Genomic DNA, 23807 nt, shown 5'->3' with positions numbered 1-23807 from the left:
CCAATCACAAGGCAGCCTCGCTCGAGCGCAGGCCAATCGGCTTTCTGGCTAGAGGGTTTAACTCCTATTTAAAAAGAAGAACCTTTGAATTCTAACGGCTGAGCTCTTGGAAGACTCGGGTCCTTGGGTCGCAGGTGGGAGCCGACGGGTGGGTAGACCGTGGGGGATATCTCAGTGGCGACGAGGGCGGCGGGGACAAGGGGCGGCCGGCCGGAGTGGCGGAGCGTGAAGTCCCCTCTCGGTTCCTCCGTCCCTGGGTGTCCTTGGCGCTACCCTGTGCCCGCCCAGTGCCTTTGCATCCGCTCCTGGGCACCGAGGCGCCCTGTAAGACACTGCTTGTTACTTATTACAGCTAGAGGCAGAAGGGGTTTGTTGAGTGGTGTTGACACGCGCGGGAGGTGCGGGTGGGCTTCAGATTGGATTTTGTCCTCGGAGATCACCTGGGTAAGAAAAGCACAGGTCTGTGCTGTGTTGGAGTTCACGTTCTAGGCGGTAGGGAGTCAGACGGTAAGCGTACGGAGAACTTGCAACTGCGGTGGGTGTTATAAAGGAAAAGCAGGAGTGCGGTTTAACGGGGGCAGCTTTAGATAGAATAGCCTAGGAAGGCCCTTGCCCTGGCTGGATGAGTGGGTGAATTGATGAATGAGAACCTCCTTGCAGAGGCCTTCCCGGTCTGTACTTCTCAGACCGTAGACCTTGGAGTAGTTATATCGGGATAACTTGGAGAGCTTATTAAAAATATAGCTCCACCGAGAGCCCGGAAAATCAGAATCTCCGAGGGATAGGACCCAGGTGTCTAGTTATTAGCAAACTCTCCAGATGATTCTTTGATTTCATTGAGAACTAGGGATGCAGACCGGTGCATGCAAATCGTCTGGGGATGTTAAAATGCAGAATCTGTTTTCTTAGACCTGGGATTGGGCCTCAGAGTCTCCATTTCTAAGATCCATCCGGCTGAGGTAGACGTAGCCACTGCCCTTAACTCGTAATGTCTCTTCCTCTTCCTTAACCTTCCTTGTCCCTTGAATTAAACGTTTTTTAGCAACCTACTCAGTTCGTCCTTCCCTTCATCTCTGCAGACATGCACAGGTCTGAAGGAGGAAAGAATAAACCCGTATAAACCTCCTGTGCTATTAGCCTAACAGCTTTTCTATTCAGAGTGGTAGGATTTCTGGTTTGAACTGAATAGATCCTGTGAAAGTCATCTGGTTGCAGATTAGAGTCACCTGAAGGGCAGTCTTATTGGCGTCGTCTCCAGAATTCTGGATTAGAATCTTATTCCATTCTGCTTGTTATTCAATTTCCCTAGAAAGAAAAGTAGAATAAATTGGAGCAAATGCCTGTAGCTTCTGTCAGAAGAGTGTTAAATAAATGTTGTTAGGCCTCTGTGATCTTATTAGGCTGCTACTTGTAATTGTAAGGGAAGTAAAGCATTAGAGCATGTGTGAAATTAAATGTTTGATTAACACAAGTGGGCATTTCTTGCTGTTGTTTATTAACTTTGACTTACCCACTGTTTTTTATAAGGGCTCCCACCTGTAGTCTGGGCCTGGCTTCATCATGGAGTTATTTGCTTAATTGTAAAAGGGTCATTTTAATTTTTTTTTGAGACAGGGTCTCACTCCGTTGCCCAGGCTGGAGTGCGGGGACATTCGATAGGAAACTTCAGTGAAGGCCGGGCACGGTGGCTCATGCCTGTAATCCCAACATTTTGGGAGGCCGAGACGGGTGGATCACCTGAGGTGGGGAGTTCCAGACCAGCCCAACCAACATGGAGAAACCCCGTCTCTACTAAAAATACAAAATTAGCTGGGCATGGTGGCGCATGCCCGTAATCCCAGCTACTCCGGAGGCTGAGGCAGGAGAATTGCTTGAACCCGGGAGGTGGAGGTTGCGGGTGAGCCGAGATTGCGCCACTGCACTCCAGCCTGGGCGACAAGAGCAAAACTCCATCTCAAAAAAAGAGAAACCTCAGTGAAGTGAAAGACTGAACTACACACCTGGGGGAAAAGCCTAATAAAGGGAGCAAGAAGTGCAAATGCCTATGGCAGGGGACTTGTTTGAGGAAAGAAAGGAGCCTTGTGTGGCTAGTGCACAGTCGACAAGAAGAGATGAAGTCAGAGAGGCAGTTAGGGTCCATGTTCCGTGAGACTTAAATAGGCCTGTCTATGCAGATTAGGAGTTCGCATTGTTTTGATTGAGTTGGGGAGCCATGGGGGTCTTCTGAACCAAGGAGCAACACATCTGACTTGTTAATGAGATTGTTGGTCTCAGTGTTGAGAATGGACCATAATGGGGTAAGGTTGGAAGTCGGGAGGCCATTGAGAGGCCGTTGCAAAAAATTCAAAGGAGAATTATGGTTTGACCAGGTGGTAGTAGTAGAGGTGGTGAGCAGTGATGTTGAAGGCAGAGCCTACAGAATATGCTCGTGGATTAGATGAGGGGTTTGAGAGAGAGAGAACCTCTTAAAGGGTTATTATGCCAAGGCTTTTGGCCTGAGCAACTGGCAGGGTGGATTTGCCATCAACTGGGATGAGGATATCTAGAGACTAGATTTGGGGAGGTGAGAGTGCGGAGGGATTAGGACTTCTGTTTGGGACATGTTAAAATGGAGATGCCTCTCAGATAATCAGGTGCAGATGTTGCATAGAAAGTAGAAAATGTAGATCAGGAGTTCAGAGGAGAGGTCTGGGCTAAAGAATGAATATTTGGGAGTCCTCAGCCTGTAGATGGTATTGAAAGCAAAGAGACTGGATATACTCAGCTAGGGAGTAATTGGAGATGGAGAAGTCGTTCTAGGCCTGAGCTCAGGGCACACCCATGAACAGGGAAGTGAGAAGTGGAGAAGGGAGGTGGTTCGGTTTTGGATATGTTAGGATTGAGGTGCTTGGCAGACATTTCTGGGAGATCCTGGGCAAATCTTTGGATATCCAAGTCTGATAGTCCAAGGAGAGATGAGGGCAGAAGATGCACTTTAAGTGGTCCTCATGAAGGCATTTAGAGCTGAGGCACTGGGTGATATGGATTCCTGTGAAGGTGTAGATGGAGAAGTGGAGGGTCCAGGGACTCATTCTTGAGTCACCCCAGACCCTTGATTGGGCAACAATGAGACTGACCCAGCAAGGAGGGAAAGATAGGACTAGGTGGTAGATAAACCTAGAAGTGAAGTGAAGAAAAAGGTGTAAGATGTGATAAACCTTGTCGGATTCTGCTGAGGATGCAAGTACGAGGAAGGTGGAATTGACCCTTGGGTTTGGCAACAGTAGGTGTCAGCCATGAGCCTGACAATGTGGTGGAGACAAAAAAGCAGGGTGGGGATGGGCTCAGGGGAGGGGAGAGGAGGAGTAGAGGTGGCAAGTGTGGACGGTTCTTCTGGAGCTTTGCTGTTGGAGAGGAGGGGGTCATGGTTAGCAACGATAATAGAATAAAGAGGACTATTTTATCTTATTTTATTTTATTTTATTTTTTTGAGACAAAGTCTCGCTCTTGTCCCCCAGGCTGGAGTGCAATGGCATGATCTCGGCTCACTGCAACCTCCGCCTCCTGGGTTCAAGCGATTCCCCTGCCTCAGCCTCCCAAGTAGCTGGGATGACAGGTGCCTGCCACCACGCCCAGCTAATTTTTGTATTTTTAGCAGAGACAGGGTTTCACCATGTTGGCCAGGCTGGTCTCAAACTCCTGACCTCAGGTGATCCGCCCGCCTCGGCCTCCGAAAGTGCTGGGATTACAGGCGTGAGTCACCATGCCCGGCCTAAAGAGGACTTTTTTAAGGTAGCAGGTATGCCAGCAGTCTGCACAGGGATGGAAGTGATCCGTTAGAAGAGAGATGATGGAGCCGCAAGACCATCAGGAGTGAAGACTCTGTGAGAGAGGATGGGATGCAGTGCCCATGGGGAGGTTGGCCTTGCCGGGAAAGCACATGTCTGTCCCTCCCTCATTAGCTTCATTTGGACAAAAAGTGTAAAATCCTGTGTGTTGTGGAGGCCTTTTGATCAGGGAACTGTAACGCTGCCTATCAAGCAGCAACACTTTAAGCAGGTGGCTTTGTTCAAATCAAAGGCTCTTCTTTTTCTTTTCAGGCATCATGGACCGATCTAAAGAAAACTGCATCTCAGGGCCTGTTAAGGTAAATTGAATAATCTGTAATCTCATTCACATTTATAAACCCACATGGAAGTTGGTCTTGTTGGGAATTCTTTCCGCCTTTACTTTGGATTATAAATGTAGATCCCTTACTGTGCTTCTGGATATAAATGAGTCACTTTTCTTATGTTCAGTAACATTTTGCTGATTCTTAGAGTAGCTTTTTTGTTCTGCTTTGTCTTACAATTGGCTGCTTAAGTTTCTATATCCCTCTGTTGTATGCAAGATCATAGTAATAATGCATCCAGCAGGAGTCCAAAACTTAAAATTGGCCATAAATATAAAACAATTAGAAAAGGCTACCTTGAATTACTGTATTTGATTCTCAGTTCCTATGATAACGGCTATTTAAAAAATTGCTCTACATTTAAAATGTTTCTTTAGATTTCTTTGTCTGAATGCCTACTATGTTGTGGATGGTGTACTCATTTCAGGAATAACTGACTTTGTATTTGGAAGTCTTAACACCCTGTCTTTGTAGAGCACTCATACCATTGAGCTGGGGATGGACTTTTAGGCTTTCATTTCTAGCACTTGCCCCTCACTTACAATGAGCTGTTGAAGCTGAAGGAAATCTCATCCCTCCTACCCCTTTTAGTTTGATTAGCTGAGGGTGTTAGAGTTAACTTAACTATTTAAGCTTGTAATACAGTACTTACAGGCGTATAAATAATACATTTCAAGGCTGGGTGCGGTGGCTCACGCCTGTAATCCCAGCACTTTGGGATACCAAGGCAAGTGGATCACAAGGTCAGGAGTTCAAGACCAGCCTGGCCAAGATGGTGAAACCCCGTCTCTACTGAAAATACCAAAAATTAGCTAGGTGTGGTGGTGTGCGCCTGTAGTCCCAGCTACTCGGGAGGCTGAGGCAGAGAATTGCTTGAAGCTGGGAGGTGGAGGTTGCAGTGAGCTGAGATCATGCCACTGCTCTCCAGCCTGCGTGACAGAGCAAGATTCCATCTCAAAAATAATAACACATTTTAGTAATAACTTTTTGAAGTGCCTACATTTGTTTCCTCTTTGTCACAGTTTTTTGCTCAAGTCCATTTTGTCAGTACTTGGAAAATGAAACATTGGTTAATTAATAGTATAGTAATAAGCTTATTGTGGAAAATCTTGGCCATATGAAAACTTAGACTCTTCCAAAACTTCATGAAGATAACCAATGTTGAACGTTTTGACAGATTTTTTTTTTTTGGTCTTTTTCTTAAATGTATATTATCAAAGAAATTTCAATGGAACTGAGATTTTGGCATAAAGTTTTTGTATCATAGCTTTTTGCCAAATAACAATTTAGTGTCTATTTTCAAATTCTTGAGAAATTTTAGGAAGTGTTTGTCTCCTTCATTAATGGATATTTGTTAATAAAGCATGATTTTTAGGGGTGAGGAGTTGGAGGGGTAGAAAGTATCATTCAGGTATTCTTAGCCACACACTAACTATCCTCTGGAAGTACTGATTAAAATACCTTTTCCCCTTTCATCTCTTATCCGTGACATTCATTATTTTGCTATACTAGAGAACAAACTTTGGAAATTCTCAAAATATTCATCTTTTGCGTTCACGAATACCAGAAAGTTTATTTTCTCTTCCATTCTAGCCTGCAGCTCCAGTTGGAGGTCCAAAACGTGTTCTTGTGACTCAGCAATTTCCTTGTCAGAATCCATTACCTGCAAATAGTGGCCAGGCTCAGCGGGTCCTGTGTCCTTCAAATTCTTCCCAGCGTGTTCCTTTGCAAGCACAAAAGCTTGTTTCCAGTCACAAACTGGTTCAGAATCAGAAGCAGAAGCAATTGCAGGCAACCAGTGTACCTCATCCTGTCTCCAGGCCACTGAGTCATACCCCAAAGAGCAAGCAGCCCCTGCCGTCGGCACCTGGTAAACTAGCTTTTGAGACTCATTGGATGGTCATTCTTTGTCGTTGTTGCTAAAAAAGCAAGTGTATATATTTGCAGTTACTGTTTGGAACCTTAGCTTTTATATCTGTTGAGGATGGGGAGAAAATATGGTGTCTGAGTTGAAGTAACAGTGTCTGCCCATGGGCCAGATCTATGCTAAAAATACAGACCTGATTCTCACTCTCTTGGAAGAGTGGGGCACCCAGGGAGGACACAGCACCAATTGGTGTCCTTTTGATTGCTTGTTAGTGGGTCTGGATGTAGGGTGCTTGTAGTAAGTGACTTGAGGGACTGAGATCTAAAGTTTGGGGGAAATCCAGAGAAGTGGATGAACTGAGGCAGGCTACGGTGAGGTCACCATGGGCATTGCTGGCCATGGTAAGGAATGGGGCCTCATCTCTAGGGCATTTGGAAGCTACTGAAGGTTTTTTGAACTTAGAAGGGAACTTTGCCTTTTAGAAAGTTTACTGTGGAAGGCCGGGCGTGGTGGCTCACATCTGTAATCCCAGCACTTTGGGAGACTGAGGCAGGTGGATCACCTGAGGTCAGGAGTTAGAGACCAATCTGACCAACATGGAGAAACCCCATCTCTACTAAAAAAATTAGCTAGCTGTGGTGGTGCACGCCTGTAATCCCAGCTACTTGGGAGGCTGAGGCAGGAGAATCTCTTGAACCCAGGAGGCGGAGGTTGTGGTGAGCCGAAATCGCGCCATTGCACTCAAGCCTGGACAACGAGAGCAAAACTCCATCCCAAAAAAAAAAAAAAAAAGTTGACTGTGGAAGTACTGAATAAATTGGAGTAGAACGCTAGATTTAGGAGTACCAGACAGGAAGGGGGTTGAGGTCAGAGATGGCAAGAACCTGCTGTGTGTGGAGCACAGTAGATGCTATTATTTACCAACTGTCAAGTGCTCATTCCCTGCAGGCTCTGAGATAAGTGCGTGCTTCATCCGCGTCATCTCATTCAATCCTTGTAACCACTTCATGAAGGTAGCCAGTTATTAACTCAGTTTTACAGAGGAGGAAGCTAAGACTCAGAAGCAGTTAACTTATCCAAAGACAAGCCAGGGTGGAGAGGTGCACACAAATTTGAGAGCTCATTTACAATGCAGACTCATTAGAACTGGGCAATAAATTGTACCTGAAAGATGAGTAAAGAGGAGTTAGGGATGGTGATTAAATTGATATTAACTGAGTTAGTGAACTGGGGGTTGAGGGGTGCACATGTGACAGGGGCACCTGGAGGAAGAGTTTGGACCTGCATCCAAATATCTGAGCAGACCATCATGTGCTGTTCGAGTTTGCGATGTTGGAGACAGACCGGTGGAAATGTTCCGTATGTTCTTGTGGCTAATGAAATAGTTACCCCAGTCCTCTGCTACACAACTGTTCCTTGTGCATTTTGCCGAATTGGTGGCTTTTATTTTTATATTTCCCCTTGGCAACTAATATAATGGAGGGTGGCTGGCTTATGTTTTGCTACATGTTGGTGATAATTTGTATGTAGGGTATAGACTGTTGGCTGGCCCACCTAGTAAGGAGAAAAGCGACGAGGTGTCAGCTTGTCATGTATGGGAAGATTGGTAATTCTGCCACAAAAGTTCTTCATTTGGAAACTGAGGCTTCAGAGGAACCTTCATAGTCTGCCTTTAATCATCAGAGAGGGACCTGTCTATATATACGTCTGCCCGTCTTTAGAAATTCTGTAAAGACTTCACATGATGGAAGTCAGGGTGTATAGTCCTTTTTTCTATAAGGAAAACTTAAAAAAAAACCTGGTTTATCATTCTTGACATACCATTAATATTTTGGTGACCAATTCTTTGATTCACCTCTATTCACAGCTTAGCTTATCCTATATCGTTATTCTAAAAACAGGTTTTTAACTTATTCCATATAGAAAATAATCCTGAGGAGGAACTGGCATCAAAACAGAAAAATGAAGAATCAAAAAAGTAAGCTTGCTTATTTACAAAGTTCTGTACTGTTCTACTACAATATATCATTTCGTTGCAAATTTAGTTATGGGAACTCTTGGGGAAAAAAATGAGGCCTTTATTTTCATTTAGAGGATATGTATGTTTCCAGATTTCCAATCTTAAAAAAAAAAGGAATTTTGTATATTGAGGTATTTTGCTAGGGACTCAAGTGCTTTAAAAAATGGCTTTCAAGGCCAGGCGTGGTGGCTCACGCCTGTAATACCAGCACTTTGGGAGGCCGAGGCGGGCGGATCATGAGGTCAGGAGATCGAGACCATCCTGGCTAACATAGTGAAACCCCATCGCTACTAAAAATACAAAAAATCAGCCGGGCCTGGTGGCAGGCGCCTGTAGTCCCAGCTACTCGGGAGGCTGAGGCAGGAGAATGGTGTGAACCCGGGAGGCGGAGCTTGCAGTGAGCTGAGATTGGCCACTGCACTCCAGCCTGGGCAACAGAGGGAGGCTCCGTCTCAAAATAAAAAACAACAAATGCATTTCAAATTTAGAAAAAGTTTGTATGAATCTGTTACAGAAACGTGTGGAAGTTCCTCTCTGTCCTTAGAAGTAACCACTTCATATGGTTTATGTGTCTGTACTTTTTTATTGTATAAAAGTGCAAGTTTTTAAAAAATAGAATATGTTGCAGAACTGTATAGTCATATATGACTGAGGGTTTTGACAGTATTATAGTTTTAGTTCTTTATTATAAAGGTTGGCTGTAATGTCTTCCCCAGGGCTTCTCTAAAAGCCTACTCTTAGTCTCTGAACTATCTGGACTCTAGAATATACTAGGAGGAGCGAGGAATGAACCCACAGACTTTTGCTTCTAGCGGCCTAACAGGGGCTAAGAGTCTAAATCCACTGGTTCTCATGCCCCAGCTAGCCTGTGGGCTCCATCCTGCTTCCTTTAGTAACAGAGGCTCTGTGCCCACCACCAGAGTGCTTCTCCACCCAGAGAGAGTGAGCACCTCTGGGACTGGAGGGAGCGGCTGTGGTTAGTTTGAAACAGGCCCCCAGATGGTCCAGAAGCATTCCTGCCTCTCTGGTCACTTATCCTTTTTATGGTCTTCAGCGTTGTCATGGGCCTGTTCCTCTGAGCATAGTACGGGCTTGGGACCTTTCCCATAGAGTGCTTCAGATCTAAAACCCGAGACTGCTCCTTGTCACTGACTCTTCACACCTAATGGCAGCTAGGGACGTCAGGGTTTCATGTTGCGGCAGCTCTTTGATAGTGGCTGTTGCCTTGGTTCTTGCTGAGGATGCATATTGAGTACAAGTTGGAATATAAAATTATTTATAGAATGTGTCTACTACTCATTGAGAATTTGTTAGAAAAGCTTTGTTTTCTTCACATTCTAAAATGTTCAAATTCCTTCCTAGGAGGCAGTGGGCTTTGGAAGACTTTGAAATTGGTCGCCCTCTGGGTAAAGGAAAGTTTGGTAATGTTTATTTGGCAAGAGAAAAACAAAGCAAGTTTATTCTGGCTCTTAAAGTGTTATTTAAAGCTCAGCTGGAGAAAGCCGGAGTGGAGCATCAGCTCAGAAGAGAAGTAGAAATACAGTCCCACCTTCGGTGAGTTTTCAGGTTCATGTTCAAAACAATATTCACCCATGCTGCACCCCTCCCCCTCTGTAATGTCAGCCTCCCCTGCCCAGGTCCGTGCACTCCCTCTTATGAGGCACTGTCCTCAAACGCATGTCCCCCCCCCGCCCGCGTTCCTCACCTCCCGCTCCCTTATGAAAAAGATTAGATAAGCTTCTGTGCCGCACTGGGTTATAATCATTCTCCTGTGATTCTCCATGCTCTTCATGTTAAAATAAAATTGTATTCCTTTTCTTTTCTTTTTTTTTAAAGCATAAATTTATTTTTTAGAGGGCCTGCTTTTCATAGTACCACAAAAAATGATTAAACTTGTCATCTTTCAAAGAGCACTTAAGTACTCTGATCCTGAAAAATCACTTGAGGATTTAATGTTTTGTTAATGGAATAGTTTATATGGGCAAGTCTTTTTGGTGGATAATGAAGGGGAACGGCACCCCTTATTCTGAAGTATGCAGGGGTTGTGAGCAGCCACCTGCAGGTTGACTAGGGCTGGCGGGTTTTTGTTTTTCCTTTTTTTTTTTTTTCCTTTCAGTGTTTTTCAGATTTGAGTCAGATGCTAATACTTCAAGTCTGGCCACATCAGGCCTGGTGTGTCTCTACCTGGCAATACCTGGCTGGGGCTGGGAGGGGCAGGCATCTTAACATGGGCTGTGCTTCCCATTGCCTGCTTCCCGCTGGCCACAGTCTGCACCTGCCCAGTCTGCTCAGCACCCATCTACTGCCATTACTGATCACTGCTTTTATCTGTCACAGTGTCTGGGTATCAAACTACTGTGGCAATGCCTTTTTTTTTTTTTTCTTCTTTTTTCTTTTTTTTTTTTTTTTTGAGATGGAGTGTCGCTCTGTCACCCAGGCTGGAGTGCAGTGGCGTGATCTCAGCTCGCTGCAACCTCTGCCTCCCAGGTTAAAGTGATTCTCCTCTCTCAGCCTCCTGAGTAGCTAGGATTACAGGCATGCACCAACAAGCCCAGCTAATTTTTGTGTTTTTAGTAGAGACGGGGTTTCACCATATTGGCCAGGCTGGTCTCAAAGTCCTGACCTCGTGATCCTCCCACTTCAGCTTCCCAAAGTGCTGGGATTACAGGCGTGAGCCACTGTGCCTGGCCATGTCCTTTTTTTTGGTATGTAGATAATTAATATTCAGCTGAATTTTCCTCCTAAGAATAAAGGTGCCTAAAGGAAGGAAATAGTCTTAACTAAACCAGAGGCCCATTAATACTTTGAAATGCTTGTAAAACGAAATGTGGGTCTATGTATTTTTCTTGGAGTGGGTTTACAGTTTCAGATTCTCAAGTGGAGTTTGGAGTGTGGTTTCATGGGAAACACCACTGGTTTTACATGCAGAGTTTGTTTGACATTTAGTACATAGTCTTCTGTCAGCTCCAAACCAGGTGTTAGAATGTTTATCCTTTGTTGCAGGCATCCTAATATTCTCAGACTGTATGGTTATTTCCATGATGCTACCAGAGTCTACCTAATTCTGGAATATGCACCACTTGGAACAGTCTATAGAGAACTTCAGAAACTTTCAAAGTTTGATGAGCAGAGAACTGCTACTGTAAGTGTTCATTTATTGTCCAGGCTAATTGTGATTCCTGTATACCTGTCCTCCATAGCAGTGTACCTTTCATTATAGTAGAGTGGGTGTTGTCTTGACGGAAGGATAGCTTAATATCAAATATTTGAAGTGGAAAAATCAAAATAGCTTAGTTGTACCATATGTACAGATAAAGTCTAGAACCAGGTAGAATGTTGTGTCTGCTTTTGTGCCTAGTTTGCACAGCTGTTTTCTATGGAAATGTATATAATGTATATAGATAGTCCCCCTCATTTTCTTTAATAGATTTTTAATTTTAGAATAGTTTTTACTTTTCTTTTTTTTTTTTTTTTGAAGGGACAGGGTCTTGTTATGTTGCCCAGGCTGGACTAGAACTCCTGGACTCAAGTGATTCTCCACCTCAGCCTCCCGAGTAGCTGGGACTATAGGTGCACACCACTGTGCCTGGCTAGGATAGTTTTAGATTTACAGAAATTGTGAAGGCAGTACAGAGACTTCCCATATACCCCACACTGAATTTCCTGCTAATTTTCCCACTAACATCTTGCATCAATATGGTACATTTGTCACAACTGATGAACCAATATTGATATATAACTGTTAAGTCCACATTGTATTCAGGTTTTCTTAATTTTTATCATGATTAAATTGGGCTTATGGGGTTTTGAGGGGAGATCAGAGGTAAAGTGCATTCTTATCACATACCAGGGATGTAAACTCTTATGATTTTTAACTGTGGATGTCAGCTTGATCTTCTGACTGAGAGAGTGTTTGTCTGGTTTCTCCACTGTAAAGTTACTATTTTCCCTCCTTTCCATACTGTATTTCTTCAAAGGAAGTTACTATGAATAGCCCACACTTAAGGAGTAGAGAGTGGATGGAGTATTTCCATAAATTATCTGGAATTCTGTGCCAGAATAAGGCTGTTCTCCCTTATTTATTTCATCATTTATTTAAAGATGTAGACTCCTGGGTATTTATTTTATCCCTTGAGCTATAATCCAGTACTTTATTTTGTGGTTCAGATTGCTACAACTTTGGCCACTGGGAGCTTTTTTTCTTTTTTTCTTTTTGAGATGGAGTCTCGCTCTGTTGCCCAGGTGGGAGTGCAGTGGCACAACCTCTGCTCACTGCAACCTCTGCCTCCTGGGTTCAAGGGATTCTTCTGCCTCAGCCTCCCAAGTAGGTGGGAGTACCAGCACCTACCACCATGCCCGGCTAATTTTTGTATTTTTAGTAGAGATAGGGGTTTCACCATATTGGCTAGGCTGGTCTTGAACTCCTGACCTTGTGATCTGCCTGCCTCAGCCTCCCAAAGTGCTGGGATTACAGGTATGAGCCACCGCACTGGCCTGCTCTTTTTCTTTTACCAGGTTCCTGGGAAAATCACTGCAGTTTTGTCTTGTATGTGTGTGTGTGTGTGTGTGTGTGTGTGTGTGTGTGTGCACGTGCGCACTTCCTTACTTTTTTTTTTTTTTCTTTTTTTGAGATGGAATCTCACTCTGTCGCCCAGGCTGGAGTGCAGTAGTGCAGTCCTCGCTCACTGCAGCCTCCGCCTCCTGGGTTGAAGCGATTCTCCTGCCTCAGCCTCCTGAGTAGCTAAGATTAACAGGCATGCACCACCACACCCCGCTAATTTTTGTATTTTTAGTAGAGATGGTGTTTCGCCATGTTGCCCAGGCTGGTCTCTAACCCCTGACCTCAGGTGATCTGCCTGCCTCAGCCTCCCAAAGTGCTAGGATTACAGGTGTGGGCCACCACACCTGGCCTTGTACTTCTTTACTTTCTGATACAAGATGCTAAAGCCTCATCTTGTATATTTCCTGCTCCTGTCCTAGAATCAAACTATTTCTCCAAGGAGCCCTGGTTCCTCTTCTTGGAGAATGCTATTATAAACCAAGATCTGGGCACCTGTACTCATTGCTACTGTGGCGCCACTACTTCTAGGCTTTCAGCTGACAGAGCAAGGAAATATATGTGGATAGTAATCTGTGTATAGATGTATCCATCTGTCTCTTCATCAAGCATACCGTGAATTCATACCGATGTCTTCAACTTGAATCCATTACCACGTTTCATTCTAACTTCCTCCTGTTTACCTGTAAACTCCCACTCCAAGTGAGAAACCTGGATTTCACTGCCCACCATCCTTTACTTAATATACATGTCTAATGGTATCGGAATTGTTAACCAGCTGCATGGGAACCAACTTTATCAATTAGAGTACTTACGTGCACTTCCTTTGGCCTTTGTCTTAAAGACTCCACTAGTTTCCAAAGCTGCTTGGATCAACACTTTACCCTCACACCCTTTAGTAAGATGGTTTCGTACATTTGTAATGCAGTGAGATTCTTTTGTCACAATCTGCCTGCCCAGGATGGAATCATTTACATTTTCATATCCTGAGATTGATTTTTGTGTGTTTGCTGTAAAGTTCTATGAATTTTGACAAATACACAATGCCATGTATCCACCATTACGATATACAGAATAGTTTCACTGCTCTTGAAAAATAATCCTGTGTCTCAGCTACTCATCCCTCCCAACCCTTCCATCTCTGGCAAGCACTGATCTGTTTACTGTCTCTATTGCCTTTTCCAGAATATCATATAATTGGAATCATAACAGTATGTAGCCTTTTTAGATGGGCTTCTTGCACTTAGCAGTATGCATTGAAGATTCATCTGTATATTTTTGGAGGCATGAGAGCTTGTTCATTTCTTTTTATCACGAAATCATATGCAATTATTTCAATATATGGAAGTACCTCAGTTTATTCATCTACTGAAGGGTATCTTGGCTGCTTCTGGTTTTTGGCAGTTATGTTTTGGCTATAAACATTTGCATGCAGGTTTTTGTGAAACATAAGTCTTCAAATTAGTTGGGCACCTATCTAGGAGTGCTATGGTCAGCTTATACGGTAAGACTTTATTTTGCTTTGTGAGGAACTGTCAGTCTTCCAGAGTAATTTCTACATTCTATTTTACATTGCATTACAAATGTAGGAAACCACCTTACTAAAGGGTGTGAGGGTAAAGTGTTGATCCAAGCAGTTTTGGAAATGAGTGGACTCTATAAGACAAAGGCCTAAGGAAGTTCACATAAGCACTGTAATTGATAAAGTTGGTTCCCACAGGGCAGCTGGTTAACAATTCCGATACCATTATACAATGGTAATATGGTATCAGAACCAATGAATTGAGATCCTATTGCTTCTCATAGTTGCCAACGTTTGATGTCAGTGCTTTGGATTTTTGTTTGTTTTGAGACAAGGTTTCACTGTCACTCAGACTGGAGTGCAGTGGTGTGATCACCCACCTCAACCTCCCTGGCTCAAGCAATCCTCCCAGCTCAGCCTCCCAAGCGGCTAGGACTACAGGCATGTGCTTCCGTGCCTGGCTAATTTTTGTATTTTTTTGTAGAGACAAGGTTTTGCCTTGTTGCCCAGGTTGGACTTGAAATCCTGGTCTCAAGTAATTCATGCCTCCCAAAATATTGGGATTACAGGAGTGAGCCATTATACCTGGCCTAGTGTTTTGCATTTTAGTCATTCTCATGGGCATGTGGTGGTATCTCATTGTTCTGATTTAGTTTCCTAACGACATTCAATGTTGAACATCTCTTTTTTTTTTTTTTTTTTTTTTTTTGAGGCAGAGTCTCGCTCTGTTGCCCGGACTGGAGTGCAGTGGCCGGATCTCAGCTCACTGCAAGCTCCGCCTCCTGAGTTTAGGCCATTCTCCTGCCTCAGCCTCCCCAGTAGCTGGGACTACAGGCGCCCGCCACCTCGCCCGGCTAGTTTTTGTATTTTTAGTAGAGACGGGGTTTCACCATGTTAGCCAGGATGGTCTCGATCTCCTGACCTCGTGATCCGCCCGTCTCGGCCTCCCAAAGTGCTGGGATTACAGGCTTGAGCCACTGCGCCCGGCCCTTTTTTTTTTTTGAGATGGAGTCTCGCTTGTCACCAGGCTGGAGTGCAGTGGCACAATTTTGCTCACTGCAACCTCTGCCTCTTGGGTTCAAGTGAGTCTCCCACCTCAGCCTCCTGAATAACTGAGACTACAGGCATGCGCCACCATGCCCAGCTAATTTTTGTACTTTTAGGAGAGACAGGGTTTCACCTTGTTGGTCAGGATGGTCTCGATCTCTTGACCTTGTGATCCGCTTTCCTCTGCCTCCCAAAGTGCTGGGATTATAGGCGTGAGCCACTGCGCCCAGCCTTGACCATCTTTTTATGGGTTTATTTGCCATCTGGGTATCGTCTCTGAGGCACCTGTTGAAATCTTTTGCTTTTTTGAGTTTTAAGAGTTCTTTGTATATTTTGGATGCAGGTCATCTGTCACACATGTTTTGCAAGTATTTTCTCCCAATGCATGCCTTGTATTGTCGTTCTCTTATCTGTGTCTTTCACAAAGCTGTTTTTGTTTTACTTTTTCGAGAAGGGGTCTCACTGTGTCACCCAGGCTGGGGTGCAGTGGTGCGATCTCTGCTCACTGCAGCCTCTACCTCTTGAGCTCAACTGATCCTCCCTAGTAGTTGAGACTACAGGTGGGTGCTACCACGCCCAGCTAATTTTTGTATTTTTTGTATAGACATGGTCTCACCATGTTGCCCAGGTTGTTGGGTTTTTTTTTTTTTTTTTGAGACAGTCTTTCTCTGTCACCCAGGCTGGAGGGCGGTGGCGTGATCTTGGTTCTCAGCTCACTGCAACCTCTACCTCCCGGGTTCAAGCAGTTCTCCTGCCTCAGCCTCCTGAGTAGCTGGGATTACAGGCGTGCGCCACCACGCCTGGCTAATTTTTGTATTTTTAGTAGAGATGGGGTTTCACCGTGTTGGCCAGTTTGGTCTTGAACTCTTGACCTCAGGTGATTTGCCCACCTCGGCCTCCCAGAGTGCTGGGATTGCAGGCGTGAGCCACTGTACCTGGCCTCCCAGGCTATATTTTTAATAAAAGTCCAAATGTGTCAGTTTTTTCTTTCATGATTGTGCTTTTTGTGCTTTTCCTTTTTTAAGTGATTAAAATTACTTGTTTTAAGAAGTTGAAGAGTCTTAATTTGGGCCGTTTCTTACCGGATTTGACAGCTTGATAAAGCATGTTGGATGGTGGTTACTTTGATTTTTTTTCTGTTTCTTGGTGGAGATCTCTGGGTAGCGTGGACATTAGTTTTCTTTGTTTTTGGCATTGATGTACATGGCATTTAAATTCAAGTAGTTTTCCTTGCAGTGTCTGATGAAATCACGCTGCTGTGGACATATGGTCCTTTGGCCTTGTCTCTGCAACAATGACATGCTGTTTTACACTTAAAGACTGAATCTTAAATGTTTGTGCTGCTCCTAAGGAGAAACAGATCTCTACTTCGCTTTTTAAATATTAGCTAAACAAATCAGCTTCTTATTTAATTGGCAATTGATATTTCTTTGAGTTCAGCTTTTGGGCCAGCTTTCTCTTACAGCTCAATAAGGAAATCTGTGCTCATTAATGGTAGTGACTGCCTCAGGTGCCCACGTTTTACCCTTGGTTTTTTCCTTGTCATCTTGCTTACGGTGGGTTGGAGTTTGTTGTTTTGGGTCAGTTAATCTTTTTCTTCAGTTTCTGATATTGATATCCTATTTTAAAAGATTCACCTTATACCAACAGTAGAAAATTACACATGGTACTACTTCTCTGTTTTCTCTCCTCACACCCAAGGCTTCAATCTAGGTGGAGTTTTGGTGTAAGCAGATAGCTATTTGAAAGAAAATGAAAGATTTCTGTCTAGATTCCTTTGCAGTTAGAATGAATATGCATGTACCTGTTTTCCTTTTCAGACGAATTCAAATAAAACTAATTGTAGTGACACGTCAGTGACCTATCCATACCTGCAGTCTAACAACATGTGAGGTGTGGAGGGAGTGGCAGTGCCAGAGAGCTGTCGTGAAACTAATAGCTTCTTGTCTGGAAATGACTGGAGGAGTGGAGTCCATTGCCCTCTTGAACTTGAATGTGTGCAATGAAAGCATCAGCAACTCAAAGTCAGTGTAGTCAGAAGAGCAGCTTTCTTGTATTTGCCTTCAGTTTATTGTGGTCTGAATTCTGATCTCTGGCTTTGGACTGAAAGAATGAAAAGTGTTTTTTTCTGCCAGTGACATTTGGTGTTTACTCATCTGTTTAGTAAACCTTTTTGATGTAAAATAATGTTCAATCCTGTCTAGCAATTGCTTTAGAAAGGAAACTCAAACTTTAGGCAGAGCTAAATATATTTTTTCAATATTCAAACAGTTATCTGTATGGTAAAATAAATTCTGGGCCAGGCATGGTAGCTCACACTGGTAGTCACAGCACTTGGAGAGGCCAAGATGGGAGGATCACCTGAAGTCAGGAATTAGCGACCAGCCTGGGCAACATGGGGAGACTCTGTCTCTACAAAGAAAAAAAAAAAAAGAAACATTAAAAATTAGCTGGGCATGGTGGCACACACCTGTAGTCCCAGCTACTCGGTAGGAGGATTGCTTAAGCCCAGGAGTTCAAGGCTGCAGTGAGGTCTGATCATGCCGTAGCAATCCAGGGTGGGTGACAGAGTGAGACCCTGTCTCTTAAAAATAAATAAGTAAATAATATACATACATACTAGACTTGTTGGCTAAATCTTAGAGATAGGGACTGGAAAACTTTTCTTTTTTCTTGCTTTTTTTTTTGAGACAGAATTTCATTCTTGTTGCCCAGGCTGGAGTGCAATGACAGGATCTCGGCTCACTGCAGCCTCTACCTCCCGGGTTCAACCAATTCTCCTGCCTCAGCCTCCCGAGTAGCTGGGATTATAGGCATGCACCACCACACTCGGTTAATTTTTGTATTTTTAGTAGAGACAGGGTTTCACCATGTTGGTCAGGCTGGTCTTGAACTCCTGACTTCAGGTGATCCACCTGCCTCGGCTTCCCAGAGTGCTGGGATTACAGGCGCCCAGCCAGGAAAACTTTTCTTACAAGATAGTAACTCGGTAGGGTGCAGTGGCTCATGTCTGTAATCCTAGCACTTTGTGAGGCTGAGATGGGAGGATCACTTGAGGTCAGGAGTTTGAGACTAGCCTGGTCAACATAGCGAGACCCCCATCTCTATTAAAAAAAAAAAAAAGATAGTAACTTAAGGAAATAAAATTAACAAAAGGACTGATTGCTTATGTACTTCTATGCTGACTTAGTGTAATCCAAAATTTAACATGCTATTTAATATGTCAGTGCAACTGCTTTTTAGTTTCTGTTTATTGTTCAGGATAATTTCTTTCTCCTGATATTCTTGAAGTAAATTTTTGGCTTTAAACAAATTCTTCTGTCATAGGATGATCTTGGTTTTAAAGAAAGGAATTGACTATACTCGAAAAGTTAATTTTTTTTTTTTCTAAAAAAGAAAAAGGCAGTATTTACACACCTGAATCCTTAATTTGTACCAGTTCTTCGGCACTGCCTTACTTCCTTGCTGCGGGGCCGTTTGTTGCCGTATGGGGGTGTAACTGTTAGGTTGATGCAGAAATAACTGTTTTGCATTGAAATGGCACCAACCTAAGAGCTAGCTCTAACTAGCTGAATGTCTTTTCTGTCTTTCAACATCACACCAGCTTTATTAGCAAAGAGATAACTAAACATTGGGTAATTTCACTTCATGCTAACCACTATAAATTGGTTCAGTTGATTCTGTGTGTGTGTGTGTGTGTGTATAGACTCATGTATAATTTCTACAATGCTTGCTTTAAAACCTGCAAAATGTGTTTTTTGTTTTGTCTTTTCCTTTTTGAGACAAGGTCTCACTCTGTCACCCAGGCTGAAGTGTGATCATGGCTCACTGCAGCTTTGACCTCCTGGGCTCAAGTGATGCTCCCGCCTCAGCTTCCCAAGTAGCTGGGACTACAGGCATGCACCATCATGCTTGGCTAATTTTTAAATTTTTTTTTGCAGAGATGGAGTCTTGCTATGTTTCCCAGGCTGGCTTTGAATTCCTGGGCTCAAGTGATCCTCCCACCTCAGTCCCCCAAAGTGCTGGGATTACAGGTGTGAGCCACTGTGGCCAAAACCTGCAAACTATGTTAAATCTATGTTGTGTTCCTTTCAGAAGAGATGTCTAATATTAACTTGTGTTATATAAAATCTAAAACATAGGCTTTCAATATTTTTTTTAACAGTATATAACAGAATTGGCAAATGCCCTGTCTTACTGTCATTCAAAGAGAGTTATTCACAGAGACATTAAGCCGGAGAATTTACTTCTTGGATCAGCTGGAGAGCTTAAAATTGCAGATTTTGGGTGGTCAGTACATGCTCCATCTTCCAGGTATGTAACTTTAGAGGTGGAAGTTGTTTGGTTTACCAAAGCCCTGGGAGCTAATCATGAGCCCAATATAAAATATTTTAGTGTAGATTTTGTGCTATAAGAGGGGTAGGTAGCTAACCCAGAAGTACCTTGGAGTAATTTAGGCTTAATAATAAACTAGGGTTTGCAAGAAAATTTTATTCTGTGGTGATTTGGGGCTATTAACAGTGTTCTAGGCCTAGGGTTAAAGACGCTTCATGTCCTTAGAGGCTAATGAGGGGATGAATGAGTCAACAGAGAGGACAAGTATAGGACAGGGGTGAAGTGCCGATGTGTTGAGGGGAGGAACTCTTCACCTCTGCGGCTTCCTGGATGAGGAGATGGGGAGATGTTCCAGAGGACAGCACCAACAAAGGTCTAGTGCTCAGACTGCAGGTCATATCAGGGAACCTGAAACACTAAATTAGTTTGGTGGAGCTTTGAGGGCAGTGGTGAGAGATTCTCTTTGGTCTGCCTCTGTCAATAGTAGGGATAGTCCTTTCTTGTCCCCTCTCACAGCTGAAGCAGAGATGTCAATCTCAAAACAATTCAAATCTTAAAGAGCTTTCCACATGAACTACGATATCTTTACTGTTTTAAATTTGAGTTTAAATAAGCTTTGAAACTTCACGTGAAGTGGGGCATTTTAAAACATACATCTACCGATCAAGGTTTGTCAACTTTGGAGGACTCAAATTATAGCCAGATGACTTTAAAATCAAGCTAGTTAAAAAAAAAGTATAGCCTAAAATAGACTATATGTGAGGGAGAAATCCTTTGCTTTTGTTACAGAGCACTTCTAATTGTTCCCAGCAATGCATTGAATCTGCTATTGCAGTCTTTTTTTTAAAAAAAACTGGTTGTCTTTAGTGGGAGCTGTTACCTGGTAAGACAAACCAGAATAAAGAATTATAGGCTTCATGGAATTGCAGAGTTAAACTATTTTAACTGGTTGAATTGTGATAGAAAAGATGGCTTCTTGCTTTTTTAAAAGATTACTTACATAACTGATAGTCACTTCACTCCGAATCCCAGATGTTAATCATCATCATTTCCTGGTTATTGCCTCAGTTTGAGAGCCCCGGATTCAGTCTGTTGGTGGTGATGGAGGGGTTAGATGACCAGAGTGGTAGCTTCTTAATTCTACATCACAATTCAGTGGTGACTGTGTGCTCAATGGGTGCCAGGCCTGGCTGAACACAGCACCAGGGCTGTGACAGCGTAAGCATCTATGGTGAAGAGCAGCTGGTGACAAAGCAATACAAAACCACACGTACTGTTCTGGTTTGGTGCCTGCTGTCCCCAGCTTTTTTCCAACCTTCATTACAAAAACCTAAACCGACAGAAATGCGGAATTGGTAGTTGATGGCCTACCTGTCTATCCAGTGCCTGCGTTCAGCAGTTTTTCCCATTTAGTCAGATTGGCTGCATCTACTTTTTTGGTGAACACTTGAAAATACGTTGCAAACATCATGATGCTTCCACCTTCAGCACTATAATAGCATGCATTTCCTAAATAAGGATATTCTCCTATATACTTCGAACCATGATCACGCCTAAGAAAATTAACAGCATTGTCAGTATCTAATATTTAGTCCACGTTCAAATTTCTCCTATTGTCTATGACATCTTTTTTTTTTTTTTTGAGACGGAGTCTCGCTCTGTCGCCCGGGCTGGAGTGCAGTGGCCGGATCTCAGCTCACTGCAAGCTCCGCCTCCCGGGTTTACACCATTCTCCTGCCTCAGCCTCCCGAGTAGCTGGGACTACAGGCGCCCGCCACCTCGCCCGGCTAGTTTTTTGTATTTTTTAGTAGAGACGCGGTTTCACCATGTTCGCCAGGATGGTCTCGATCTCCTGACCTCGTGATCCGCCTGTCTCGGCCTCCCAAAGTGCTGGGATTACAGGCTTGAGCCACCGCGCCCGGCCTGTGTATGACATCTTATAGCTGGTTTGTAAAATCAGAACTCAACCAAGGCCCATGCTTTGTATTGGATTGTCTCTGTGGTCTTAAGCCAGACCAGTCTCCCACTTTAAAGAGGACTTTTCTGATTGTGTTGCTACTTAACTTGGACCTTTATTCCCTGTATTTGCTGAAAACTGGAATGGAGGTCTCAGGGCCTGAAGAGATTCAGGTTAAAAAATTTTTTTTTTTTGAGACGGAGTCTCGCTGTGTCGCCCAGGCTGGAGTGCAGTGGCGCGATCTTGGCTCACTGCAAGCTCTGCCTCCCGGGTTCACACCATTCTCCTGCCTCAGCCTCCTAAGTAGCTGGGACTACAGGCGCCCGCCACCACGTCCAGCTAATTTTTTGTATTTTTAGTAGATACGGGGTTTCACCATGTTAGCCAGGATGGTCTCTATCTCCTGACCTCGTGATCCCCCCACCTCGGCCTCCCAAAGTGCTGGGATTACAGGCGTGAGCCACCATGCCGGGCCAAGTTAAATATTTTTGGCAAGAGTACTTCATAGGCCACCCTCAAAATTTCAGCATCTCTCATACCAAGGGTCTATCACAAGGCAGCATGTATCTACATCTCCATCCCAGTGCTGTTACAACGGGACAGTTTCTAGTGTCTTGTCATTGTGACCAGGCTCTTAAGATTCTTAGCATATCTGTAATATCCACATGCAGATATAGAACTCCAAATCGTATTTGCAGAGAACTCTGCATGGCAACTTTTATATGGTAGTGATACATTCAATTTCTTACATTCTAGATCATTCAGGGAGGTTCTGGAGTTGGGCACATTTGGGGTTAAGCTTGGTGGCTAGCTGTGTGACCTTACACACCTCCCTTCATGTTTCCTACGGGAATATATAATAGTAGCTACTTCGTAGGGCATAGGATCTGGCCCAGGGGAAGTCTTCAGTGTTAGTAGAATCTTCAGTGATTTTTAGCAGCTGTTGTGATCATAAAACCAGAAGCACATCAACCTGAGCCTCCCTCTTTTTAGGAGGACCACTCTCTGTGGCACCCTGGACTACCTGCCCCCCGAAATGATTGAAGGTCGGATGCATGATGAGAAGGTGGATCTCTGGAGCCTTGGAGTTCTTTGCTATGAGTTTTTAGTTGGGAAGCCTCCTTTTGAGGCAAACACATACCAAGAGACCTATAAAAGAATATCACGGGTAAGATGCAACTGAAAAGGACCCAGCACATCTGCTGTAATTCTTTCCTTATCAGCCTGAACTTCAGGCCAAGATCTGAATATCTATACTATTTGATCTCTCTAACCTATGTTTTGTGATATTTTATCATTTGTTGTATTCCAGGTTGAATTCACCTTCCCTGATTTTGTAACAGAGGGAGCCAGGGACCTCATTTCAAGACTGTTGAAGCATAATCCCAGCCAGAGGCCAATGCTCAGAGAAGTACTTGAACACCCCTGGATCACAGCAAATTCATCAAAACCATCAAATTGCCAAAACAAAGAGTCAACTAGCAAACAGTCTTAGGAATCATGCAGGGGGAGAAATCCTTGAGCCAGGGCTACTGTATAACCTGTCAGGAACATGCTACTGAAGTTTATTTTACCATTGTCTGCTGCCCTCAATCTAGAACGCTACGAGAAATATTTGTTTTACTGAGCAGGTGTGCCTTAACTTCCCTATTCAGAAAGCTCCACATCAATAAACATGACACTCTGAAGTGAAAATAGCCATGAGAATTGTGCTACTTATGCTGATTCATAATCTGGAGGCAAGGTTCGACTGCAGCCGCCCCGTCAGCCTGTGCCAGGCACGGTGTCCCCACAGGAGGCAAATCCAGAGGCTGGCGGTGGGGAAAGTGACCACTTTGCCCTGACCCGGTCAGTTAAGGAGCTGTGCAATAACCTTCCAAGTCCCTGAGTGAGTGTGTAACTTATTGGGTTGGCCATGCCTGGTAAAGCTGTTGGAATGAGTATGTGATTCTTTTTAAGTATGAAAATAAAGATATTTGTACAGACGTGTATTTTTTCTCTGGTGGCATTCCCTTAGGAATGCTGTGTCTGTCCAGCACCCTGGTAGGCCTGATTGGGTTTCTAGTCCTCCTTAACCACTTATCTCCCATATAAGTGTGTGTAAAATAGGAACATGTGCTCTACCTCCATTTAGAGACATGCTTGGGATACAGAAGAGGCCGTGTGTCTCAGAGCTGTTAAGCCTTATTTTTTTAAAACATTGGAGTCATGGCATGTGTGTAAACTTTAAATATGCAAATAAGTATCTATGTCTGCGTGGAGTACTGTGTAATTCTTTCCACCATCTGTTCATTGTTAGCCTGGAAATGAGCAGGGGCAGAGAGGAGCAGGTCTCGCCCTCTTCTAGTCCT

The 23807-nt window shown here is 43.7% G+C and overlaps 1 protein-coding gene across 3 annotated transcripts; it reads left to right on the top strand.

The window, feature by feature from the left end:
- Positions 1-5: 5 nt before the first annotated feature.
- AURKA (aurora kinase A) lies at positions 6-23710 on the top strand. Of its 3 annotated transcripts, none has more exons than XM_033186798.1 (9): positions 6-134; positions 4080-4126; positions 5744-6020; positions 7941-7995; positions 9400-9591; positions 11041-11179; positions 19330-19478; positions 22450-22624; positions 22769-23710. In XM_033186798.1, the coding sequence occupies exons 2-9, from the start codon at positions 4085-4087 to the stop codon at positions 22949-22951; spliced, it is 1212 nt and encodes a 403-aa protein (XP_033042689.1). In that variant the 5' UTR covers positions 6-134; positions 4080-4084; the 3' UTR covers positions 22952-23710. The 3 variants fall into 3 exon arrangements, with proteins under 3 accessions (XP_033042689.1, XP_033042690.1, XP_033042691.1); XM_033186799.1 differs by having other exon boundaries at positions 32-148; XM_033186800.1 differs by lacking the exon at positions 6-134 and adding an exon at positions 197-324.
- The last annotated feature ends 97 nt before the right edge of the window (positions 23711-23807 follow it).

This window comes from Trachypithecus francoisi, unplaced genomic scaffold (genome assembly GCF_009764315.1).
Source record: "Trachypithecus francoisi isolate TF-2019V2 unplaced genomic scaffold, Tfra_2.0 Lachesis_group21, whole genome shotgun sequence".
Lineage (NCBI taxonomy): Eukaryota > Metazoa > Chordata > Mammalia > Primates > Cercopithecidae > Trachypithecus > Trachypithecus francoisi.
This window is presented reverse-complemented; position numbering and strand designations above follow the sequence as displayed.

Bases quoted from the DNA above. Each gene is read 5' to 3' on its own strand.
- AURKA (XM_033186798.1), top strand. From the start codon at position 4,085: ATGGACCGATCTAAAGAAAACTGCATCTCAGGGCCTGTTAAG. The intron at 4,127-5,743 runs GTAAATTGAATA...CTTCCATTCTAG, and splicing joins GCATCTCAGGGCCTGTTAAG to CCTGCAGCTCCAGTTGGAGG. The intron at 19,479-22,449 runs GTATGTAACTTT...CCCTCTTTTTAG, and splicing joins GTACATGCTCCATCTTCCAG to GAGGACCACTCTCTGTGGCA.